The 23,609-nt window shown below is 45.8% G+C and overlaps 1 protein-coding gene across 2 annotated transcripts in view; it reads right to left on the reverse strand.

Moving 5' to 3' along the window:
* The window catches only part of LMF1 (lipase maturation factor 1), a 160,077-nt gene that overhangs the window by 130,780 nt on the left and 5,688 nt on the right, over positions 1-23,609 (reverse strand). Inside the window, exons 2-3 of one of the 2 annotated variants that reach the window (XM_031606895.2) lie at positions 20,268-20,577; positions 7,712-7,722 (exon numbers count right to left, since the gene is read on the reverse strand). In XM_031606895.2, the coding sequence (XP_031462755.2) occupies positions 7,712-7,722; positions 20,268-20,577 (321 nt within the window). Of the gene's footprint in view, positions 1-7,711; positions 7,723-20,267; positions 20,578-23,609 lie in introns of those variants that run through there. The other variant, XM_090151668.1, reaches the window with a different exon arrangement.

Genomic DNA, 23,609 nt, shown 5'->3' on the forward strand with positions numbered 1-23,609 from the left:
CCAAGTTGGCAGCAGGGAACAGAGTGGCTTGGACACGGTAACGCAGTGAGCACTACAGCCAGAAGAAAGGCACTGCTCAGGAGCAGGAAGAGCATCAGTAATTCATAATGAGGCAAAGAAAAAAAACCTGAGGTGCTCTGCAGTCACCTAAGCTCTTAAAGAAACCCCATTTCTAACAGCTGTCAGAGTTCTGTTATTTTAAAAACAGAGCAAAAGGAAAAATAATCCCATAGCAGAGTATTTACAAGAACAATTTTTGTGGCTGTGGTGTGAGGTTAGCCTTGCTGGAATACTTTGCTCCAGTTTTGCAGAGGGAAAATTCACAATCTTGTTCAATTAAATAGAAGCAATCAAAAAGAGATAGAAGGGAGGCCTCCCAGCAGTGGGTGCAACTGCTGCAGCCTCTCACTACCCCACAGTTTGAGCAAAGTCAGGGTGCTCCCTCCTGCCCCGTTACCTTTCCCAAACCCATCTGCAGCCCTGCACCACGCATCCACGTTGCTCCTTGGTGCTGGGTCAGTCCTGAAGGCGAGCAGAACAGTGCAGCAGCCAGGCTGGGCCAGGGAAGCTCTGCTGAGCCATGTGCAGAGCTGAGGAGCTGAGCGCTGAGGTCGTTAGCATTCCCAGAGGCTTTTCCAAGGGAGTAGGGAATTAATCACACTTGCCCGGCCACACTCCAACTGGGTAATTACATTTGACCTCCCTAAGCCCCCCAAACAAGTGGATATTGTGTTCAGGTTGCCCTGTTTAACGCGCTGCCCACGTGCATTATGAGGCCATGCTAACCCTCACCCGAGCAGTGGGAGGCTGTCAGCGGTGGGCAGCACTTCCCTCACCTGTTGTGAGCTTGGAACAGGCTTGGGATCCTTTGGCAAAGGAAATGCCTTCCTATTAGACAAACAAGTAGCAATCAGTCCAAGCTGGAATGTTTGGACATCAGTCAAATCCTCCTCAAAAACGCTGAGCAGGATCAGAGCCAGAGCTATTGTTCAGCTGCACCTCTCTGAACAGGATACTAAAAATAGGTATACCTATATATAAAGAACTGACACGTTCATCCCAGCCTTGGTTTTGCTTCTGCACAGGGAACTGTAACTAAGAAAACTGCACCAAGTCACAGGTTAACAGAAAGGCTGATGATGGGGATGCTGCCATGAGATAAGGAGAACCATCAGCTTCATGACACACACCAGGTCAGCTCCAGTACTGAGCTCAGGTGTGTGTTTGAGGAGATGCATTCTTAAATACACAGAACCAAACTGCATTGTCTTTCTCCTATCACTGAGATGCCCAGATTTAAAATAAAGACACACAGACATTTTCTTCAGCCAGCCTTGTTAGAAGAATAAAGATCTAAGGAGACATCAACGCCACTGCAGTGAGCACACTAAACCCTTTCCCTCATGGAAAAAAAGCTCCCAGAATGGGAGAATACATTTCAGAAGAAAAGGCAGAGGTTATGACGCCTTGAATATGGCTACCTGCACACACATTTGCAAAAGCAGATGCTGTGGTTATAATTGCCAGTCACTAAACCTGCTCCAGCCAAGCCGGGCGCTGCCATGGATCTGAGACAGATCTGTGCATGGGTCATGGCTGCTACGACACTGGACTCTTATCAACTGAAAGCACATTTAAGCTAAACAGCACAGACTCCAAAGTAGGATGCAGGTCTCTCAGCTACACCACAACACAGTAAGTACAGACAGTGTTTTCCCAAACCGTGGTGGACAAGGATCCGACTTCTCTGCTTTAAAACTAATATGGGAGTTTTAAAGTTTAATTTAGCTCAACCTCAGCAATGCTCTAAGGCAAGAGCCTGACTCGAGGAAAGCCCCATTCCTGCTCAGCACCCAAATCCAGCTTCACTTTTACTAAGGAAAACCTCTGCCTGCAGAAAGCATTTTTGTTTGTTTCCTTTTCATTAAAGCTGGGACAAAAGTCAGCCACGAGAGCTGCGGAGAAACAATCTGCTTAGGGAAAGGGCTTCCCAGTTTCTGCAAGACCAGCGTTCCCATTCCACCCACTTACATTCCTGGATCAAGAGAAAATAAAATCACATCCGCGGGCCGGCACTGCTTACACAGGTCGGCATCCAGACAACATGGCAAACCGCTGGGAGAGAATTACTTGTGCAGGGAAATGGTGCTTGGAGAAGTCACACATCGTTCCAGCATCGCCATTTCCATCAGTCCTCGTTAAGGAGTGTTTTATCCCTTAAAATCATTTGCATAATTGCCGCAATCAAAGGCAGTACTTTACAGTAATGACTTTAATGGCAGATTTTTCCTTAAACATTCTTTTAAAGAGGTGCCTCCCCAGGCTGGTGCACCCACATGTGGAGAAGTAAAGGCAGGAGGTGATGCTCAGGAAACGGAGGAGGGCTGAGCTGCTTTTTGGTTTGTGCTTTGTTTACAAATCGCTTTTTGATGCTCAAAATGTATCTCACACCAAAGTCTGTCATTTAATCAGCAATCTAGTGCATATATGGGAAACACCCCATTTTTTTTTGTTCATTTTGACAATATGTAATCATGTTAGGGGAGAATCTGGCTCCTTTCCAGGCTAAAAGGCTAAAATAAGGTCTTCTAAGTGTGTCCGTGTCTCACCCTCTATGCTTTCCCTGATTATATGTTAACAATAAAAAGTTACAGAAATACAAAGCCTGTCAAGCTTCATTCAATGCATACAGCAGTGACTCCTGGGCATTGGGATGTGCCATGAACACCAGCACAGGCACTGCAGCAGTCAAGCAACACAAACCCAGCAGTAAAACATTAAGTGCAGATTTCAAATTGTACACTATTTCATGCTGTTGGATCAGTAGCTGCTGACATCCACGAACAGACAAGATACCCCACCAAAAAGACATCTATGAAAAGAATTGGAGGTCCTTTCTCCAAGACACCATGTTTTTGGGGGAGGCACTGCATGAACGTGGATGAGTAGAGCAGCACAGGAGTGCAGAGGAACATGCACAAAGGTGACAGCTAGTCTGCATTTCTACAGCATAGGACTTGCTGCAGCAACTTTAATGAGCTGTTTCAGCGGAAGCCCTGCCTGATATTCTCAGCTGCACAGACACATCCACCTAAGAATACTCAGACAATAGCTGCAGAGCTTCAGTAGCATTGTAAATGTATATTTAAAACAGGCAAGCACCACTGGCCCAGCTTGGAAAATGAAGCCAGGCTTGGAGCTTATGTGATGGCTCCAAGGGGAAACCAGCAGCAGAAGCCAGCAGGGTTCCACTCTTGCTCCCATGTGCCATCCAGAGATGTGCACCTTCTGCATTACACGCTGCAATCCTCAGCATCACCAGTGGATGCTCTGCACGTGAAGCTCTCTTGAGGCCTCAGAGCATCCCAGCTCCAACCCTCATGCACAGACCTGTGAGGAGGATTCCTGCTTAATTGAGGTTCCCAAACGAGAGAGGCCCGGATGAAGGCACGCTGCCCTTTAATGCAGGTCTAATTACATTAAAACAAAACGCTCTCGTGAACATGGAGAAAGGCTGGGGAGAGAATCAGACAAGCTATAAATTAAAGCAGAGGATATGAATACCATGCAGGCTGCAGTGTTAGGGTTAACGTGGGTCTGGAAACAGTTTAGGGAAAACCTGGTGTGACTAGGGGCCAGCTCCGAGTTTAGTTGCTTTGGGCTAATCGTTTCCTTCAGGCAGGCTACTCCAGCACACTAATAGGTTTTAATAAAAACTTCCAATTGGGCCAGTAAACCCCTCATTAAGCTGTTTTTAAAGCATGAATTTAAGAGCGGCGAGGGTAAAAGGTCACGAGGAGTATTTAATTCACAACGGCTGGCAAAAGGTGCTGTTGTGATTGAAAACACCAGAGTTCAAGTGTCCAGGGCCACATAAACATCCGACTCTGTCACTAGACCTGGTTAAGTGACAGCTTGAAAAATAGATTTAATAAGACAGAGAGAAAAGTTTCCCACTCTTACACGAGAAATAGGAACAGCAGATCACGGTAATGGCCAGGAACAGGAACAGTCACTAAGCCAGCCCAGCCCTCACCTCGCAGCAGGGAAGGACGAGGAACAGCACTGCAGCTATCTGGGTGCCCAAACCATTGCTGCTCCCCAGGTCTCAGTGAGGCCTCGTGCTGCGACCAAACCAAATTCTCTAGGAATGCCACAGACCAGGGAGTGTTCAGCATCCCTGTGAATTTGCTCACCGTGATGCTTGGGTCATCTCAGCCCCACCAGCAGGCACTGCAGATAGGTCTACAAGCACGAGCAGCATCGCTTAGGGCACAGCTCAGCCCACACTCACCCATCTTCATGCCCTGTAAGCTAAGTTTTAGCCCTGCACAAGCAAGGTTTGACCCAAGTGCTCCCAACTCTCATTTTCCTCTGCAGCCACTTCTCTGCTCACGATGTAGTGCAACTCACAGGAAAACTTCACCCCTTCCTTGGAAACGCACGCTCACAAAGGAGAACATCTCAATCTCACGCTGCGAGAGCCAGAACCCCAGCTGTGCACTCTAACATTTCATTTTATGTCAATGCACATCTAAAATTCAAGATCCCTGAAGACCTTTTAAAAGAAAATTCTCTTCGGAACAATTTGCATTGAAGTACAGAGCGAGGATTTAACAAGTAATGGAGAATTACATACACTCCGCTCTCAACTTTTTATTCTACCTCTAATCAAAACACACTTTAGCTTAAATTTTGAGATAATAGATGCCACATAAAATTTGGGAGCAGGCAGAGATAGGGACTAGATTATTTGCTTATTCCATGTTTAGAGATGACAGAAAAAATTTGGAGTTGAATTCGACATTCAGAGAACCTCTAATTGTCTTCTCTCCACACCAAGATTAACAAGATATTTCACTGCAAAAGGAAAGAAACACTTATTTTTAAAATATGTCTCCAATTCTAAGCTATACGGTTGGCCTGCACAGAGTGTAGAAGCGAGGCTCTCTGGAACCATCCCCAAGGAAACATTTGCTTTGGCTCTGAATAGGACACTTTTGTGCATCGAGAGTCAAATAAGATCAGCTGTTTCCCAATCCTTTCTATTTAATGAGCCCATTGATAGCCCAAAGGTAAACAGGCACATTTCTGAATTTTTCTGCATGTTCCTTACTGGGAATTCAGACTGCTGCTCTAAGAGGTATCTGATGACCAGAGACACAGCCATGTGGAATCAGAATCTCCCTAAATGGTTGCATCATTTTCCCACACTACACCTACATTTCTGCTCTACAGGGAGACGTGGCAGCCTGCAACAAACTGAGATCTTTCAGCCTTTCTGCAGCTCTGCTCGGCTCTCTTCTGGTATCCCACAGCACCGCAGCACTGCTGCAGCACCTCAGACCATGCACTGCACTGCCAAGCTGTCTTCTGAATATCTGGAGTTACTTAAGGTAATAAGAGGCAGAACAAAAGAAAGAGGGCAAGGAACCCCGTACAGGAGCATCACCTTCTTCAAAGCCTCTGTGAGAGGAGATGATAAATCACTGCACAAACCAGGCCTGCATGTTGAAAAACCTCAGGGTATCTCAGACAGAAGCACCACCAGGAGCTCTTGCTCCGGAATAACAAACCCTTGCTCAGAAAGGGCCAGAAGTAGCCATGCTGTCAGCACCACAGATCGGCTGAAGCAGCTGTAGTCTTATTCTACACCAGAAGAAAAGATGCCCTTAATTTTCAGGAGGAGAGCAAAGACTTTAAGAAAAACAACAAGCTGGCCTTGCTGGTTGTAACACGATGGAAAACACACCAATGGCAGCAAAGCAGCAAAGTCCTAAGCTGTAGCAAGTGAGAATTTGCTCAGATGCAATGGCCATGGACACAGAAATAAAAGAAAAAAAATCCGCTTACCTCTGCAAGGCCTCAGATAAACAGGAATCTCCAGCAAGATACCCTTGCCTCCACTGCCAACCTTTAAATGAGGTCTGGGAAGGGGTGGATCCTATCTCCACGCCTTCTGGTCATTTAAGTGCTTTGCATACACCTGAACTCCCCTGGGTTGGCCCTGCCTTCCCATCAGGAGCTCAATCACTGTTCCAAGCTGTGACTTACAAATTCCACTATGCTGGTTCTCTAGCAGATCTCTAGGTACTGCAGCCCTCAGCCAGAACCAAACCTGGCTCTGAGGATAAGACTTAGGCTGCAAACGGTGCTGCCATAGGAGCCCAGCTCTCCTGAAACAGCCTGCAGGTGTGCTGTGCTGGGGGCAGGCAGCACCTCCACCCATCCTCAAGGCTCCAGCAGCCCCAGCTCAGGAAGGAGGAAGGACCAAAGCATCTCCAAGCACTGCAGCCAGCAAGTAGTCCATGCTCAACCTCCAGAGCACTGCATTGCAGAGAACAGTATGAGAAGGGGCCATTCCTACCTCCTGGCCAGGAGCATCACACACCCGAGCAGCACCGGCACATTGGGACAGACCCAGCATGTGCTCATGAAACACACCATGCTGCACCTAAAGTCAAATGTAGAACGACAACAAACAAAGCCAAGAAATTCCTGCAGCTCAGCTAATTTCAGACCAGCTCTATCCCTCAGGCTGGAGCCCACTCCAGGTTCCCAGCACAGAGCACCTCTCAGAAGCAAACAGCCCAACACGGCTGATGCTCTGCACTACAAAACCTCCAGCACGGCGCCTTGCAGCCCATTCCCCAAATGAGGTGTGTTTTTAATAACTGTTACCTGACAGCAGTAAGAGCAAAGAGCAGAACCTGTGGCAATACCAGTTGATCCCATTTGGCCTAAGAGCTTGTTGTTATTTCCAGACTCCAGAGTTCTTTAAAATTCATGGGGACAGCCTGCAGTTTTAATAGAGGCTACCAAAATCTATCCTAAGATGTATCAAAAAAAAAAGCATGCTTCCTGGAGGGGAATAGGAAACAGTCAGCATTTACAAAGATCTCTCCAGGAATTTTTATTTATTTATTTATTTATTTTAAGATCCTGCTTTGAAGTAGATGCTACCAAAGAAGAAGGCTTCCAGAGCTCAGCAATATTTAATGTACTTCTACAGCAATGGATGGCAGTGTTGTTGTTTCAGCTATATTATAACAAAAATATTGTGGTTTTCCTGTATTCTAACAAAAGTAGCTCGAGATTTACATCTCATTCATCTCACTCAGAAATAGTCCCTAAGCCAAAAACAAGGAAGGGAGAAACCCTACTGCGTACAAAGGGCTTCAGAAACCTTCATAGGGTGGCTCTCCAGTCAGGACACAAAGAAGGGACAAAAACACAGAACTCGGGAAAGGCAGCTTTTGTAAAACCATTGGTGAAAGCAGGAAGCATACAGAAGATAAATAATTTGGGTTAAAACTATAATGGGTGCACTCGCTAACACAATAGAAGTATGGATTCATATGGCAAAGTCCAGCTAGTTAAAATATCCACACCAATTTGGAGTGATTAGCTAAAATACACAGACAGGAGAGCAGTTCTCCATATTCCTCTGCTTCTCCATTTGGTGAAGCATCACCTCACTGGTACACACATGGTAAGTGCACTTGAAACTTGTTAATGACCTTTCAGAACAAGGAGAAGGATGAAAATCCCCTGAAGAGGATACAAAGAGGAAAAAAATAAAAGGCAGAGAGTAAAAACAATCTTAAACGTAAACATTTGACAGAGGGAGGAAGATTCGTAAAAACTACGTACCCACGAATGCACCAATAAATTATTACTGCAGATTTTTTTCTTGTTTTTATTCACTTACCAAAGGAATACCTGCAAAACAAAATGGAGAAAAAAGCAAAAATAATTAAAAACTCAGTTAATCGCTCATAGGGACTTACATTTCAGATTACTCTGAGTGCAAACTGTACACAGCTTTTGGATTTCAAACCATCTGCTAAGGAGGATGGTTGCATGTCTGCCCCATGCAACGCACAGCCCGGGGCACCATGTGGCCAACTGCTGCTCTGGCTGCCCTGTGGCCTGAAACACCAGAGCAAACTCAACTCCTTTTATGGGGGAGTGAAACCAAGCCTCACCTTTGCTTGGGCACGATGAACTGCTTGGTGTGCTGCAGGGCTGCAGGCTGCAAGGCTGCAGGCTGCAAGGCACGGGGCGCTGCAGGCTGCAAGGCACGGGGCGCTGCAGGCTGCAAGGCACGGGGCGCTGCAGGCTGCAAGGCACGGGGCGCTGCAGGCTGCAAGGCACGGGGCGCTGCAGGCTGCAAGGCACGGGGCGCTGCAGGCTGCAAGGCACGGGGCGCTGCAGGCTGCAAGGCACGGGGCGCTGCAGGCACTTCCCTGCAGGAGGCAACCCAGCTGCACCCACACTGTGAACACCACAAAACTCAATGCATCGCTGTTTGCAGAAAAATCATCTTCTTGCAAATGTTTTATTCAGGTGTGCAAACTTTACAGCTACATGCGCCTACTTTGAACCAACATCTACATAGCTGTAACTTTAAAATGCACAGCGAGTTTTCACTTTGTTAATAAACACAGCTCTTTATAAAGATATCTGTCATGAAGGGCAACCCAGCTTTGCTGCTCTCCACCACAGTTGTGGTGCACCGAAACAAACTCGCACGAACCATTCTTATTTCTTGGCAGAAGGAAAGAACCCCCCGAGGCTCATTTAAAACACACGCAGACACACACCAAATGAGGAATTAATAAAATATTGTATTCTTCTGAACCACAGTCAGTTTTCTGACGTGTGTCTGTTGCTGATTACATCAATCCAGGCTCCGGGACTTGTCATGTGATGACAGGCAAACACTTGTGAATTTACTTCTCTGAAGATGTTTGTGATGTAAACGCCAATGAGCCCAAAACAAATGGCCAACTCTGAACACTAACAGCAGCAGTGCTTCTTGCAGGGCTTTTTATAGGTATAAGCAAGCTAAATCCCCTAAACTTCAGATTTTGGCTTGGAACTGAATGACTGTTTTTCCTTCTCTTCCTTGCTTATATAAACAGAAGTGTTTCTTGCGTAGCATATAAGTCTATCTCATTACTTCGTGCCCTGAAGTCTGAAACATCACCTAGAGATAACAACAAGTGAAAATATGGATTTGACAGAGCTTGGGAAGGTGTCCATGCAGTGACTTTTGATCTGTGTATTGTTAACGCCCAAAGTTTTGCAAATTCAAAGTAAGTTCCATTCATATTTTCTAAATGAAAGAAAGGTGTAAAGCCATTCCTGTTCTGTGGTGAGAGAAACACTGTTAATCAGCCACAATTCGTCATTAGAGACAAATCTCATGTCACACTTGGAAAGGCTGTAAATATCAGCTGGGAATCATAAACACTATCAAATACTTGGGGTAAGTTGTTTTCATCACATTGTCACACTGATTAATTCTAGCTCTAGTGTAGATCTGCAGTGTATTCCTGGAAAGCAAAACCTCACAGCAAAGTGTGGTTTGAACTACAGGAAGCTGCATCCCTCCCCACCAACACATCCTCCTGCACGGAGCCTATTAATAAATAGCATTAAAGCAGACAGAAAATTCACATTTCCCAATGTTTGCTAGGAAAATGCAACCGTATTTACAACCAAAAAGTCGTCCTACCCACCACTCATATCCTGGCACTGCCCAGCCCCACAGGGCCCCTCCAACCAAAGGGATTTCCACAGGCAGGATAATTCACGGCTGCATCCCCAGCCTGCAGCTGGTGTTAACAGCTTCTCTCACTGCTCTCCACAGAGAACATCCTCTGCAGAAAGTGAACCCAGATGTCAACTTTCATCTCTATTATGAATCTCTTATTCTCCGGACTGCACAGCTTAGGATGGGGGAGAAGAGTTTTTGGGTAGTGCAGAGGCAGATTCTATTTTCCTCCAGGATACAGCTCCAAAACCTGAAGGCATGATGCTGCCACAGCAGCCCCTCTGCACAAGAGAAGCCAGGTAGAGCCTGCAGATGTAGTGCTGCTTCCCTGTAAGGGATGGAAGGTGACACTGCTGTCCCCACGTCCCCAGCATTGTCCAGGCATAGGAGGTGGCAGCAGGGACAACACGGCTCTGACACAGCTCAGAGCTTCCTTCCAAAGTTTCAGCAGAAGGGAACATTGGAGGAGCTCCTGTCACAAGTCCATACACTGCATTAGGGGAGAAAAAAGGGCGAAGTTATAGAACTCACCACTGCTATCCCACATGTGGCACTCCTAAAAGTGATGGGCTTATGAGCCCGAAAGTGCATTAGGTGATTGCAACACACCTGGCAAAATGAAGCCATAAACACTTCAGGACAAAACCCATATTTTCTCTATATGTTTATGTATATATATTCACACACAGTGCCTTGCACTTGGGAATCCACTTCTCTAGGGCAATACCTCCAAACAAAGCCCGTTGGCACACATCACTTCCAAGAGACCAACTGTCCATCAAAACGAGATGACAGAATTAATCCAGTGCACCATTAATTTCAGAACATCATTAACTTAAAAGTGTGGGGGTAGGAAACCTTATTGACAGCTGGTTTCAGTTGCTGCCAAGCCTTCAGCATTGCACAGCGGTTGCGGGGGGAGGAAATAAGCTAGAATGGCAGTAAATGAAACCACTCGTCTGGTTTCTGGATTCACTTTATTGTGGTCGCAGATCTCTAAAAACTGGGATCCTGTGCTCTGTAATTACAACATCCACATTTAAATGGAAGGAACGGGGATAACATTATAAAAGAGGGCTGGAAGGGGAGGATTATGCCTGGGTGTGCGCCTGGAGCTGGGAAAGGTGCCGAGCAGAGCCGGGGAGGAGCAGTGGATGAGAAACCAAGGGTGCCACGATCTGTCCCTCACAAGGCAGGGAGTGAGGCTGGTTACATGACCACACACACATTACCCAAGCCCCGGCCTTCGCCAAATTCACAGCCTGTGCTCATTTCCAAAGTTAAAGCCATTACACGTCCTTGCCTTGCATGACGGCAGAATTGGCCAAATTAAAGCAATGTTTGCTTTGGTTAAATCCTTCCAGTGCCAAAAGCAGATGCTGAAGCAGCAGCTTCAAGAAGCCCATTCTGAGCTGCTCCTTCCACCAGGATCAAAGCGGAAAACACAAGACCAGGAGCAGGAAGCAGCACTGCACCCAACCACTGCACACCCTGAGCAGAGCCAGCTCAAAGAACAGCACGTGCAGAGCCAGCACACACAGGCACTGATTGAAAATAGGAGCATCAGCATCAGCTTGGTGCATTCACATCCTGCGATGCCAGACAGCCGTGCTGCAGCACACTGATGCACAGGAGGTGCAACATAAAGCTGCAGGCCTGCTTTTCTGGGATGCTGCAGCAGACAGGATTTGTGTTTCAGCTCGCAGCACGCTGATAGGTAAAATCTGAGAACTGTATTTCAGTAACTCCGTTCCTTGAGGAAATAGATCATTTCATTGCATTAAGCTCCAAAGGTTGCCCCCCCAAATCTCCTCCCACCAGCCATTCTGCAAGTAAGATTCCCCATTAAAAGCAGCTTGCAGTAAGGTTACGGGTTTCAGTGAAAGCACAGTACCACACTCACAAAGACATGAGTTATTTCAGTTCAAGTTTCCATCTCCTTCCTACCACAGAGTCTTCCCCCAGGAGAGCTTTGTTTTTGCAGCCACTTTCCTCCCATTCCCCAGGACAGCACCACTGTTTATCCAGACCGATCTCGAAGCTCCCTCCAACAGCACAGCTCAGCCCTGGCCTCTCTGGTGCTTTGGGCAACTTCAGCCCAGCAGAGAGCCTGCACCACTGACAGCAAGCATTCTCAAGAGTAAATGTCTGGGTGAAGACCCTCAGGGAAGTCAGCAAACAGCTTTCACCAGGCCTGGACCCCTCCCTAACCCCTCGTCTCTTTTCAGCTTGCACCAAACTCTATATTCACATTCTTTCCAACCACAGCTGTTGGGGAACTTAGATGAGTGAAGCAACACAAACGTGTGCTGGACCAGGCTGGGTGCATGAAGCTATTTGGCTAGTTACAGCTTAAAAAAAAAAAATCATGAAAAAACATTGTTCATTCTTTTCCTAAATCTTTCAGCTGTGGAATCAATACCCGAGTCTGCATACTGGATACAGCTGGCAACTGGATATGCCAGATAATAAGCAATTAAAAAAATATTTGTCTCAGTCTCTGGCAAAGCCCCATGGTACATCCGACACCACACAGCCATGCCACCAACCACAGCATGATGATAATTCTGGACTCTTGTTTTCTCATCGGCTACAATTTGCAGAAGAGATTGCAAGCTAGAGACAGCTCTAGCAAAGGAAACAGAGCGATGTCATTAACTGCCCATACACGAGGCTCCCTGCACAGCTGCCCTATTCCACATCCCATTCCGATCACTCCTGAAGTTTTACATTTCTTCTCATGAAATCATGTTCAGTGCACGTTCAGACAGAAGCAATGGCTGCGACTCACTGGGAGGCTGAAGGTCGCAGCCAGACACTGAGGCTGCTGAACACAGAGCGCTGTGCACAGGGACACAGCACTGTGGCTGCACACATGCCTGCATGGGACCTTCAGCACAGCACCTGAGTGCACGGCGAGCTAACAGTGCTGTAAGACAGCCAAAGGTTTATTAATTAAAAATAAAATAAGAAATCATCCAGAGGTGCTCTTATTGAGCAAGGTAAAACCAGTAATTACAGCAAATCAAAACACTGTAAGCAACTGATTTCAAGGATTTAAATTCCTCTTCCACTTCCTTCTTTTTAAACTTATTTGAATTCCTACAAGTATTCACGTTATTTAAATAAGACTCACTGCAGAGACTCTGCTTGCTACAGAAATGCACGGCCTCAGTCGATGCTGCAATCTCCCATGCTGCAGTTGCTCAAGAAACCCTGGCATGCCATTCCACCAAAACCACTTCTCTTGTTTTCCAATGTGTCCCAATGGCAAGCTGACTTGCCACGGCTCAGTTCTCCTCCAAGAATCTATCCATGGAAGCAGACAGTGAGCAGAGCTGGTGCGGCCCAAGACTCCACTGAAGCATCTCATGACAGCCCGTGAGGCATTTGGCAGTGCTGCTCACAAGGAGTCCTCACATTCATGCCATTGCTGGACCTGTCTTCTCTATCTCTGCCTGTCTTTGCAGTCCTTTCTCACAGACCAACACATGTTTAGGAGAACATAAGGGCAGGGATGCTGTCAAGCCTCCTGGGACATCCTGCAGCACCTGCGCTCCTTACTCCAACCCAGGCACCCACCCTATGGCAACTAATCCAACCACTCCAAGCAAGGCAAGCAGCAGCCTCACCCCAGAACACACATTTATGGTCTCACAGATGGAGGAAGGAGAACAGCAAGTGCCAGGTGATTGAGCTGGCCCCTCGGGTGGCTGCTGAGCAAACGCCAGCCCAGGGCAGGGAGGGGAGACCTTAACGCGCTGGGGGGGATGCTAAATGATTCATTTCTGACATCAGCCATGATTAAATTTTAATCTCTCAAACAAAAATATGGTTCTCATTAGCCTCATTAGTTCCCAGTTGTACTGCAAGGCAACAGTGTCACATGGTATTAATCTTTGTTTTCATTAATATGTCATATCAACTGCCCGCGTCTGCTCACAGCATTCTTTGAAACTGATCCGCTCCCTCTCTTCTCTCGGAGTAGGAAGTGCCAAAAAGCAGCTTCCTCGACAGGAAGGATGACCCCCTGAGATCCTTCAGCTTCGGGTTTATGTTTCTAGAGATAATCTTTTCTTTCTGGGGAAAGAGGGAGGGAAGTTTGGAATGAAGGGATGCTAGGCTGTGAGCCACAATAACAAAGAAATTCCTGAGGTTTACGGCCAAGGCAAAGGCCAGATAAAGGAATGAGATATTCCACGTTTACTTGTTGTTGTTGTCATTGGGATGCTTGGGAGAGCTAGAAAAATAAAGCCAGGTTGCAGACAGTGTTACTTGCAAAGCCTTAAGTAAAGTCCAAACAGCTCCAACTCAGCGTACACATCAAGGTGATATTTGTTAACGTGATTTATCTGAAAACTTAGATGCCTTCATAAATACACAAAATGGCACAATTGCATTCAGGCACAATATTAATTTTTTGCCTGCATTTCAAATTTTAAAATCTGAAAAGCTGATGTTAATTAAGCCTCAGACCCTCAGTACAAGCCTTGTATTACTTCCAGACAGGCAGATAAAGCAGGAGAAAGACCAAGGTCACACAGCTAAGTACTAAGTACAGCCCAACACGTCCATTGCTGCCTATAGGAGTGGCCTCAGCAAACTCCCCAGCAGAACCAGGCACATCAGTGAAACCCAGGACACACAAGTCCCAGTCCCTGCTGGCACAAATTGTGATCCTTCAGCACTTGCTTGCTCAGGGGTAGCCAAGAAAGCATTAGTGAACTATTCATGCTGCTGAATATGCATCAGCCCATATCAAGTCCGTGCACGTACCTCCATTCACATGTGAGTGGCTCTGGTTTGCTGGACACTCAGTGGATAATTCTCCATCTGAATTCTGCATGACTGGTCTCTTCTTGTCATAAAACAACCATGCCTGCAAGCACTGTGCCTTCATCACGAGGGTCACAAACCAGCACACTTAAAAAGGCAAACAAAGTTTGCTAAATCCAGTCCATAATTCACACAATGGTTGATTGACATGCTGGAATAAGAAGTCTGTTTCTATCTTCTGTTAGACAAAAACGTAAGTGCTTTAGATTATTAAAAAAATAAGCTATAGAAAAGGAGAAGTCCATCTGATGGTACTAAAGCCCTCCCGGAGAGGGAACACCACAGCCCTGAGCATCTCATCAGCCCCCCAGCATTTAATGGAGTTCAACCTGAACCGCTCACCAGTTCATCTGCTTGAGACAGAAGATTGTGATTAAAGTCCTGCATAGGTCAAGTAGTTTTTAATGAGACCTATAAAACACAGAACCTCCACGACATACAAGTCGTTCTTCTTCCTCTATTGTAAATGAACTTCCGAGGATGGTAATTTAATTGCAATTAAATTACATGCCTCACAGACACGCTTTCCTGACCTGCAGTCTACCTGTCCCTCCATTAAGTATTTAACATCAGAAGACAAAAGCTATTAATATTATGCTCAGTCATCTAAACATGAGGAAAAACAGGCACCTGGGGCCAGAAAGACAGATGCCTGTCCTCTCCTCTGTGCTCCAGGAAAGCAGGGAAGCATCTGCAACTTCCTGGAACCCACCATGGCTTCAAAGGGCACCTGCACACAGCTCCAGCTGACTTGCCACCACGCTCTAGTTTTGTACAGTGGTGAAGCACTGCTCAGATTCATTTTCACTGCAGAAAAAAAAAAAAAAGAGCTTGTACAGCATTAATTTATCCTAGATATCTGTTAGCAGTAGCTCAACCAAGGTATTCCACAAGGGAAGAAGGCACTGAAAAGAGCACTGTAGCCACCTCAAGCTACAACATGTTATTTATTGGCTTGTTTAACATATTCCCTTGAGCTCCTGTAGCTCTACCAGAATCTCAGTTATGAGGGGAAAAAAAGGTAATAGGATTTAAAAACCCACAATTCTAGCTTTTGTATCAAGTGTCTCACACACTGTACCGCCCAACGCTAACAGTGGACAATGTTTTGTGCAGTGAAGCAAGGCAATGGCGATGGGAAAGGAAAGGGTTTTCAAACAACATCTGAATGTCAGTTGGGGGAGTGGTTTGCAGAGGAAAGAACAGACGAAGGAACAGGAGATCAGTGGCAGAGTAGTTTAAGAGTTTGTTTATATAAGAAAATGTAATAGCTCTCTGGAGACACCTTACTGTGGGATAAAAGTGATTTTATTCCAGAATTATGAATTCACTTTGGAAGTGCATTAGTTATTCTGGTACAAAAATGATTCAACTTCTGCTAGAACACCTCTCCCCAAGAGCCCATCCTGACAAAGGACCTGTTCTGCTGAGCCCATCCCTGCAGACAGCGGCTGCAGCAGAAGCCATGGGGAAGAAAACCACAAATGGAGGTTTTGTGAGGTCACCTGCAACACACACTTGTACTTTTAAGAAGGGACAGCTTTTCCCATTCCTGTTCAAATCTACTACAATCCATTAGATTCACATTAAGGAGGGAGAAAGGCAAAGACATTTAGAGTGGACCTGCAGAGCTCCATCATTCTTCCAGAGACTCAACCCAGACAAGCAGGACTAGCAGACAACAAAACACATAATTAAGTATGAGAGGCTCCCATAAAAACATTTACAGGCACCTCTAGATTCATTGAATAGGTTCTATTATTGCTGAACAGGGACCACTTTTTACTGTTGTTTTACTGAAATTAGGAATAGTCTGCAACAACTGCAAGAAAACAAATGCAGTTATCAAGCATTTCATCCAAGCTGTGGGTCAGACTTCAAATGTTCTTTTGTGCTATTTCAGTGTCTAGAAATCCCGATGAACCCCTCCTATCTCAAAAGCAAAAGTTCAGAATGGCAGAGGGGGAAATAAATCCAATATCTTAAGACAGACATACTAAGCCTGTGATAAACACATAGAACCATTACAAAGCCAGAGAATACATCCAGATTTAGTCTGAGAAGACTCTGAATATCACAGCTGGCTTGGGAACAGAGTGCTCGGAATTACAAAAGCTTCCCTGTGCACTTCACTGTAAGGTTTGGCATCTTGGTCCTGCATTTCACAGGTACCAAAATTAACATGCTTTTCTCTGAGAGTCGGCCTACATTTGAGCACAATCAAAGTGCATCTGAATTCATGCAATTCACCTGTGCTTTGGTGGAGACAACTGTGAAGTGGACAAATCAAGAGTTTAGGGCCAGGACAGAGTCTTGGCTCCAGTTCTCAGCATTTTCAAGTTCCCAAAGTAATCCTTATCACGGGAAATCTATCACAAGCATCTCACGCCAACCTGCTGCAGGAGCAGCTTCCTTCCCTGTGTACACACTAGCTTCTAAAACCCAACCTGCACTGAAAGTACCAGGCACCATCCAGAGGGGCAGCTTCATCCCCCAGCAATTGAACTTGACCCTTTTGGAGGCCACTGCCTCCAAGGATGGGACCCCCAGTGCTGGGACACAAGGAACCACATTCTCCCCCCCGACACCTCATTTCCCACAGTCAACAGCTAACCTTCTTCACCATCCAGGCAGGCGTCTTTCTCCTCCTGGATTTTAAATCCCAATTTTTTGTCTTTTCTTTTTGGTTGGTTAGCTTTTTTGTTTGTTTTTTAAGTCAGTAGGTGTTACAGCACACCCAAAGGCCCGAGCTGGTCCCTTGCAGTGCAATTGCAGCAGGCTTTGCTCCCCCCCAGCTCAGATGCAGCAGCACCAGGAGGCAGGCGACGTGCCCGGCCTTCCAAAGGGGACAGTTTGCTCTTCTAAAGCTTCCTCTGACTCTGAGCCCAAGCCAGCTGGGCAGCAGTTGAAAGACTTGATCCTTCAGCAGCGCCCGGCATCTGGAGCCTCCAGCCCAAAACAAATAGAAACATTTAAAATTAAAACAGAAAAAAAGAAAAGGCGATAAAAAGAATAAATTGTTCCTCACTGGCCTAAAGAGAACTCTTCCTCCCTGTTCCCCTGTATATCCTTGAACTGCTTTCCCAGTGTTTGCTGGACAGGAGCAGCCTGCAGTCTGTGCCCAGCAGTGCTGGCTTGCAGCAGAGCAGCACTACAACCAACCATGCAATAATGGGGCCACGAGAGGAGCTTCTTCCTTATTTCAAACACTTTCATTGAGCTGTCTCATAATTGCTACCAGGAAATTCTGGCAATGTTATCCCTTCCCCTTTTTTAAGAAGCTGCTGTGGTCTTCAATAGACCACCGAATCACTGAGGTTGGAAAAGATCTCTAAGATCCCAACTCCAGCCTCACCCCCATCTCACCATACCCACTGACCACATCCCTCAGTGCCACATCTCCATGGCTCTGAAACACCTTCAGGGATGGTGACCCCACCACTCTTCTGGTACAGCAGTTTTTCCACATGATTCAGGGAAGAATCACACCTCATCAAAACCTCTCAACTTGTCCAAATCTGTAAGACAAAGTTAGCAAGCCACATAATACCATCAATATTCCCATTGACATAGAGAGTTTCAAGGCTACTCCAATACCAAGCTCAATGCTGTTACCCACAACCCCAAAGTCTGTAAGACTTCAGGCACTGCCAGCCTGCACCAGGTGCCACCAAACCCTCTGCAGGGTGCCGAGGACAGACTTAACCCACCCCTTTCCCTCTCCCCACCTTCACTTGCACTGTAAGCACCCAGCCTCCAGCACCCCTTCTCCATGGAACTGAACGTCACACTGCATGCACAACAATAATGTGGTTTACACCACCCAGTGACCCATTTCAGAGGATCTAATGAAAAACTGTAACCACAAAAGAATGGACTGTACTGCTGGGTTGCTTTGATTCCTTTCTCCCACCCCTTTACACGAACCTAATTTCCTGTTTAATACATTCAATGCCACAACTAAGAGAAATTGGGGCAGCACTTCCCTTCCCCCCACCCTTTTCCCTCTCAGCCCTTCCCCCAGAAGAACCTGGCCCCTTCCCACACTACGTTATTGCTGGATACCAGGAGTAACCCCCTCATGACATTATCACTTTTAAATTCCAAATCTGAAGTAGGGAATGAAGCAAGCAAAGAAAAATAATAAAAAAAAGCCTTATCTCAAAAATCAACAGACAATTCCTTTCAACCACAGCATCCATAGAATGCAAACTCTGGCCTCTCTTGCATTCCTGTTGGTCAACCCATTGTCTTCAGAGCTGCAATGAGACCTAAAGCTGGGTCGTGAGCTTTAAAACCCCCCAGGAAGAGGCATTTGGACACGATCTGCTGGTTACTGGTGGTTCAGCTCCCCATGAAAGAGGCTCCCCTCATCCCCCTGCTCTTCACTGCACAGGCTTGGAAGACAACAGAATGGTCACTTAGAGTTAAAAAGGCACAGGTAGATTGCTTTTGGCCAAACCTTGGGAATTCTGCAGGACTGCCATCCCTCCAGCTCCTGCAGAGAAGAGGTTCACACCTCTGCCGCCAGCATGGAAAGCCACAGGGAGCAGAGGGGCAGTGCAGAACATGCCTGCCCAATGGAGGCTGAGAACACATCCCAACCAGGGTGTTTTTTTATTTGTTTTTTCTTTAATTAAAACTGTAATGAAGTTACACCACTGCTACAACCATGACACCAGAACACTGAGCGCTCCAGAGTTCTTTAAAAGCACTAAGTTCTTAGCTAGCCTGCTCCTCAAGGGCAAGATCAAACAACCTTCAGCCTCCTACAGCACTGCAGGTCCATCTTCCAGCTGCATACCTTGCAACGTGAATAACATTGGCAATAGACAGGTATTAGTCCCACCCAGAATCCTGTATCTGTGGAAATGAACAGGGTGATGCTTGAATCCTCACCCTGTAGAGAATCTAGAAAAATAGGCAAGCAATTTTGGAGTAACTTGGAAATGGGCAATAGAAAACTGTCTCCAAACTATTTTTCAAATTGTGGCTTTCTTTCGCAGTCTTAAGTTCATGCTGAGTTAAGAGCTCAGAAAATAGAGCTTTTCAGAAAACTGAAGCTGTTATCGTTCACCCACTTACATACCATTGGGAGTAGGATAGGAATGAATGGGATGGGACAAGACGCCGGGCTGCTCAACCACATACAAATCCCTAAAATTAAATTCATTGATTCCTTCTATAATGAGGGTGTCCAGTCACATGCTGTGGAGCCAGAACATTGCAGTGACACAGCTGGATCACATCCAACAGTACAGGCACTCTTCATGGCAGGGCCTTCCAGCTACTCCAAGTTAGCCTACTGCCTTTGCTCTTCTTAAAGAGGTGAATTAATGAAGTTTGGTTTCCCAAGACCCCATTATCTTAGTCAGCAACTCTAAGGCCTTAAAAAAAAAAGCATGAAGACCAGCTGAAACGCTTCCCCTGGCTGAAGCATGCTTTTCTTTAAACCAAAATCTGCACCATAGCTCTTCTCTGCAGCTAGGCAACATGCACTCATTCTTCTTCTTTCCTTTTTCCTTCCCACAGGTTTTGTATATTTATTTTGAGTGCTCCAGGTCTCTGGATAAAACTGGAAATTGATAAACCAATCTCAAGGGAATTCCCTTGCAAAAGACAACACGCAGCATGGTATTTTGTGCAGCCAGCTCTCTTGCAGAGAACAGTGGCAATCAGGACTGATTTTCTGAGTGAAAGAGAGCAGGAACATGCCCATAAGTCATTTCTGCTCAATGTCTTCCTTCTTTCACATGTATACATCATTCCTGACCAGATGACTAACCTCAAACAGTAATAGAAAGTCAATGGGTACAATAAACTGCAAGAAATTACAGAAAAAAGCAAAGGAGAGAGATTGTTAACCTACCAGATCTGTCCAACATTGACCAATGAGAGGTAGAGGATCCACAGGACAGCCATGAGGACCATGTTTGCACATCCAGTTATCAACACAAAGGCTGAAATCACCAGACCAAGCATGGAGATGTAGTCCAAGACGCTGTCCATATCTGACCAGTCCAGAAACCAGATGATTGTTGGGGCATAGCTGAGGGCATCCAGGTTTATCTTCCCTTTGAAATACTTTTTGACATTCTGCAGGTATAGTTTACATGGGAGCAGCCCCTTCTCTCCTATCAGCTGCTTGTTTTGATGGTACGCCACCAGGAAGGCCACAACTAGAGGGAAAACAAGGAGAAAAAAAGTATTAGAAATTATAATTATATATATAATTATATATATTACAGAATTATATTCATGTCTTGGGAAGGAATTTGTAACATGTTCTCATCTCCACTAAAACACAACACAGCCATTTCTATTTAGCATGATGTAAAAGGCAGAGGAATTCCGTCTACACTTTACACCAGGAAATGGCACAGCATCTGTTTTGAGATAATTTTCTCCCCAACTGCTGCAAGGGATGTGCCATTTGCTTCAGGCAAACTCAGTAACACACTTTGGGAAAAGCTGCCTGCAGCCAAGGGACCTGACCCACCAACAAACAGGAGGCTCAGCCCAACTGCTGGACTCAGCGTGACCCCCGGTTACTCACATATGCTATTCATCTCCTAATGCAGATGAAGAAAACAGCTTAATTGCATTGCAGATGCAGAGTGAAAGTAATGCATTAATTTCAAGACTTTCAGATGGAATTAGCTTTCCACAAAACAGTGTTTGTGTGGGATACGCCAGGAAGCCCTCAGCACAGATACTGAGGAGCACAGTTTAAGCTGCCAGACGAATGCACACAGTTCCTTTGCAGCAGCAAAGAGACAGCTGTACCTTCTGACCCTTTTTATTTCAGATTCCCCAAATACGTAGCAATGTCACAGCTCCATCGTGGATGCTGGCTCTGCTGATTTACTCTACCTGTCCTGTCCAGCACACACAGCCCGTGGCAGAAGCAGATTTTATCTGTGGTGTTATGTTTTGATTTCAGCAACCTACTTCCCATTTTTATAAAGCGTTATCTGTGCACCTATCAAGCACTGGAATTTGTCCTCATGCTGAATACACTTAATATTTCACAATTTAATGAGACCAAAACACACCATCATTCATCCAGCAGCGCTACAGTTAAGCATTGCAACTGCAGAAGATAGCAGCTGTGATATGGGTTGACCTTCTGGATCTGGTAGGCTGTAAATACAAAGACTTAATATTTTCCCATCCTCCAAATTGCTACTTTTTTTTTTTTTACAAGTTGCTGCAGCTCTCCCATGTTTCATATCTACACTCTCACACTGGACAATCTTAGAACAGCCAGATGCTTTTTTTTAACAGCACACAAGCAATTTAATTACAGATTGTAGACCTAGAATTTGATGTTCTACAGAGAAAGTTGGTCAGCTTCTAGGGATTATCTCATATTTTAGGAATCTCCTCCAGTTACCAATTTGCAGTTCACAAATGCAGTAATCTCCATTTCTCAGAAAAAAAAAATATATATGAAGGCCAACATTTCCTGATTAAGCTCCACGCATTTTGCTCCCAGCAGCTCACTCACCCTTGTCACAAACACTAACCAAACAGCAGCCACGTCACACACAGCAATAGCTGAGGTCTTGCAAAATGCCAGTTGGTTCCACCGCCCCCCACTCCCCTTTTGTTAATGATCAAATCCATTTCCTTCCTTATCTGAATACTGGCATTCTGCAAACAAAGATTTGGGTGCTCATCTGGTCGCTCTCTCTGGGAATGCCGGCAGAAATTCTGTGTGAAACTGTATCCCAAGTTCAGGCCTGGATCCCCATTTCCCAAAGTCAGATCTGCAACCCCAGGGAGCAAAGACAAACATCCCACTGCGCCCAGACACACAGCACACTCTCCAGTTCAGTTAATCCATCTCACGCTTGCTCCACCTTTTTGCACACACTGTATTTTGTTCTCATTTTAAACCACCACTAAGGCACAACCCAACACCCCTGAGGTCCCTGGGAAGGTTCCCACTGATGCCAACAGGTCCCGAATCCAAGTGTGAATGCAACCATGCCAGGGTATCATGGTCGCATCTTCTGCCCATCTTTTAGAAAGACCTCACAAGTGGAAAAAGACTCAGAATTTTTTACTCTGTTACTGACGAGAAAGAAAAAGCCTGCAACAGTAAAGAATAAGTTTAGGACAACAAAGCACATATTTTATATGTTAAAACACTCATTTTTTCTACCAGTACTTCTTTCTGATTTCTGCATAATCAGAGAGCCTATCACACCAAGCCAGTGAGAACATAATGTTTTTGAGCTTCAAACAACTTTATTGTCCACTTCGAGTTAAAAAAAAAATAAATAAAAAATTAAGACTACATCACAAACTCCACACCACTGAATGCTCCAGGAATTGCTGCCCCAACCCAGAACTGCTAAGCAGTTTAAAAAGAAAAATCTAAATTAGACCCCTGTGCAGCATGCAAGATAAACAAGGAAAGGGTAATTTAGGAAAAACAAACTATAGCATTCAAAGTACACATTGTATGTACAAAATACTGCAGTCTGAAAGCAGACAAGACTGCATTATAGGTTGGCACGAACTGCACATCTAAAGGCTGCACAGACTGGGCTCCGAAGTGGCCTCCCCTCAGAACACCAATTATTTGCTGCACCGATGACATTTTGCACGTAATGACTTCATAGCTAAATCCCATTGGTAACAGCCCTTTGATTCTGGCTTACTCAGACAAAAAGTCCCTTTTGCCCCCAGAGCCTCTGCTTTTGTTCCTCTTCTTAGCCCCTATTCTGAAACCTCTCCCCTTTGGCCTTGTGTTTGGGGGTTTTCCACTCCCCATCCTCCCACTCCCTCCAGGTAAACATGGTCAAGGGAGTTTGCTTCCACCTGGGGCTCTTGCTGGCACACCTGCTGCATGGCCGGGGCACGGGGGCAAGGTTAACTGCTGCCCTGACACAGCCATCCTTCCCCACACCACTGCTGGGAACAACACAAGGCTTTGGGAGGGCTCCCAAGGCAGTGCTGTCTCCTCAGCGCAGCTGAACACATCCCACATTCTCCAAAGCCAGAATAAAGCTCCATCACCTTTCCTATCAATGTTGCAGCTGCTCACTGCATGGACTTCTTTTTTCCCCCCTCACCAACACTGCCTGGATTTGGGCATCTTCATCCCACGCCCATCTCTTCTTTCCCCCAAAGCACTCTGCCTCACTTCTTTGCAGATTGGAGAACCCTCTGCTCCAGAGACTCCCATGCTCCCTCCCAC

The sequence above is a fragment of the Phasianus colchicus genome, chromosome 16 (genome assembly GCF_987193195.1).
Source record: "Phasianus colchicus chromosome 16, bPhaCol1.hap1.1, whole genome shotgun sequence".
NCBI classification, from domain to species: domain Eukaryota; kingdom Metazoa; phylum Chordata; class Aves; order Galliformes; family Phasianidae; genus Phasianus; species Phasianus colchicus.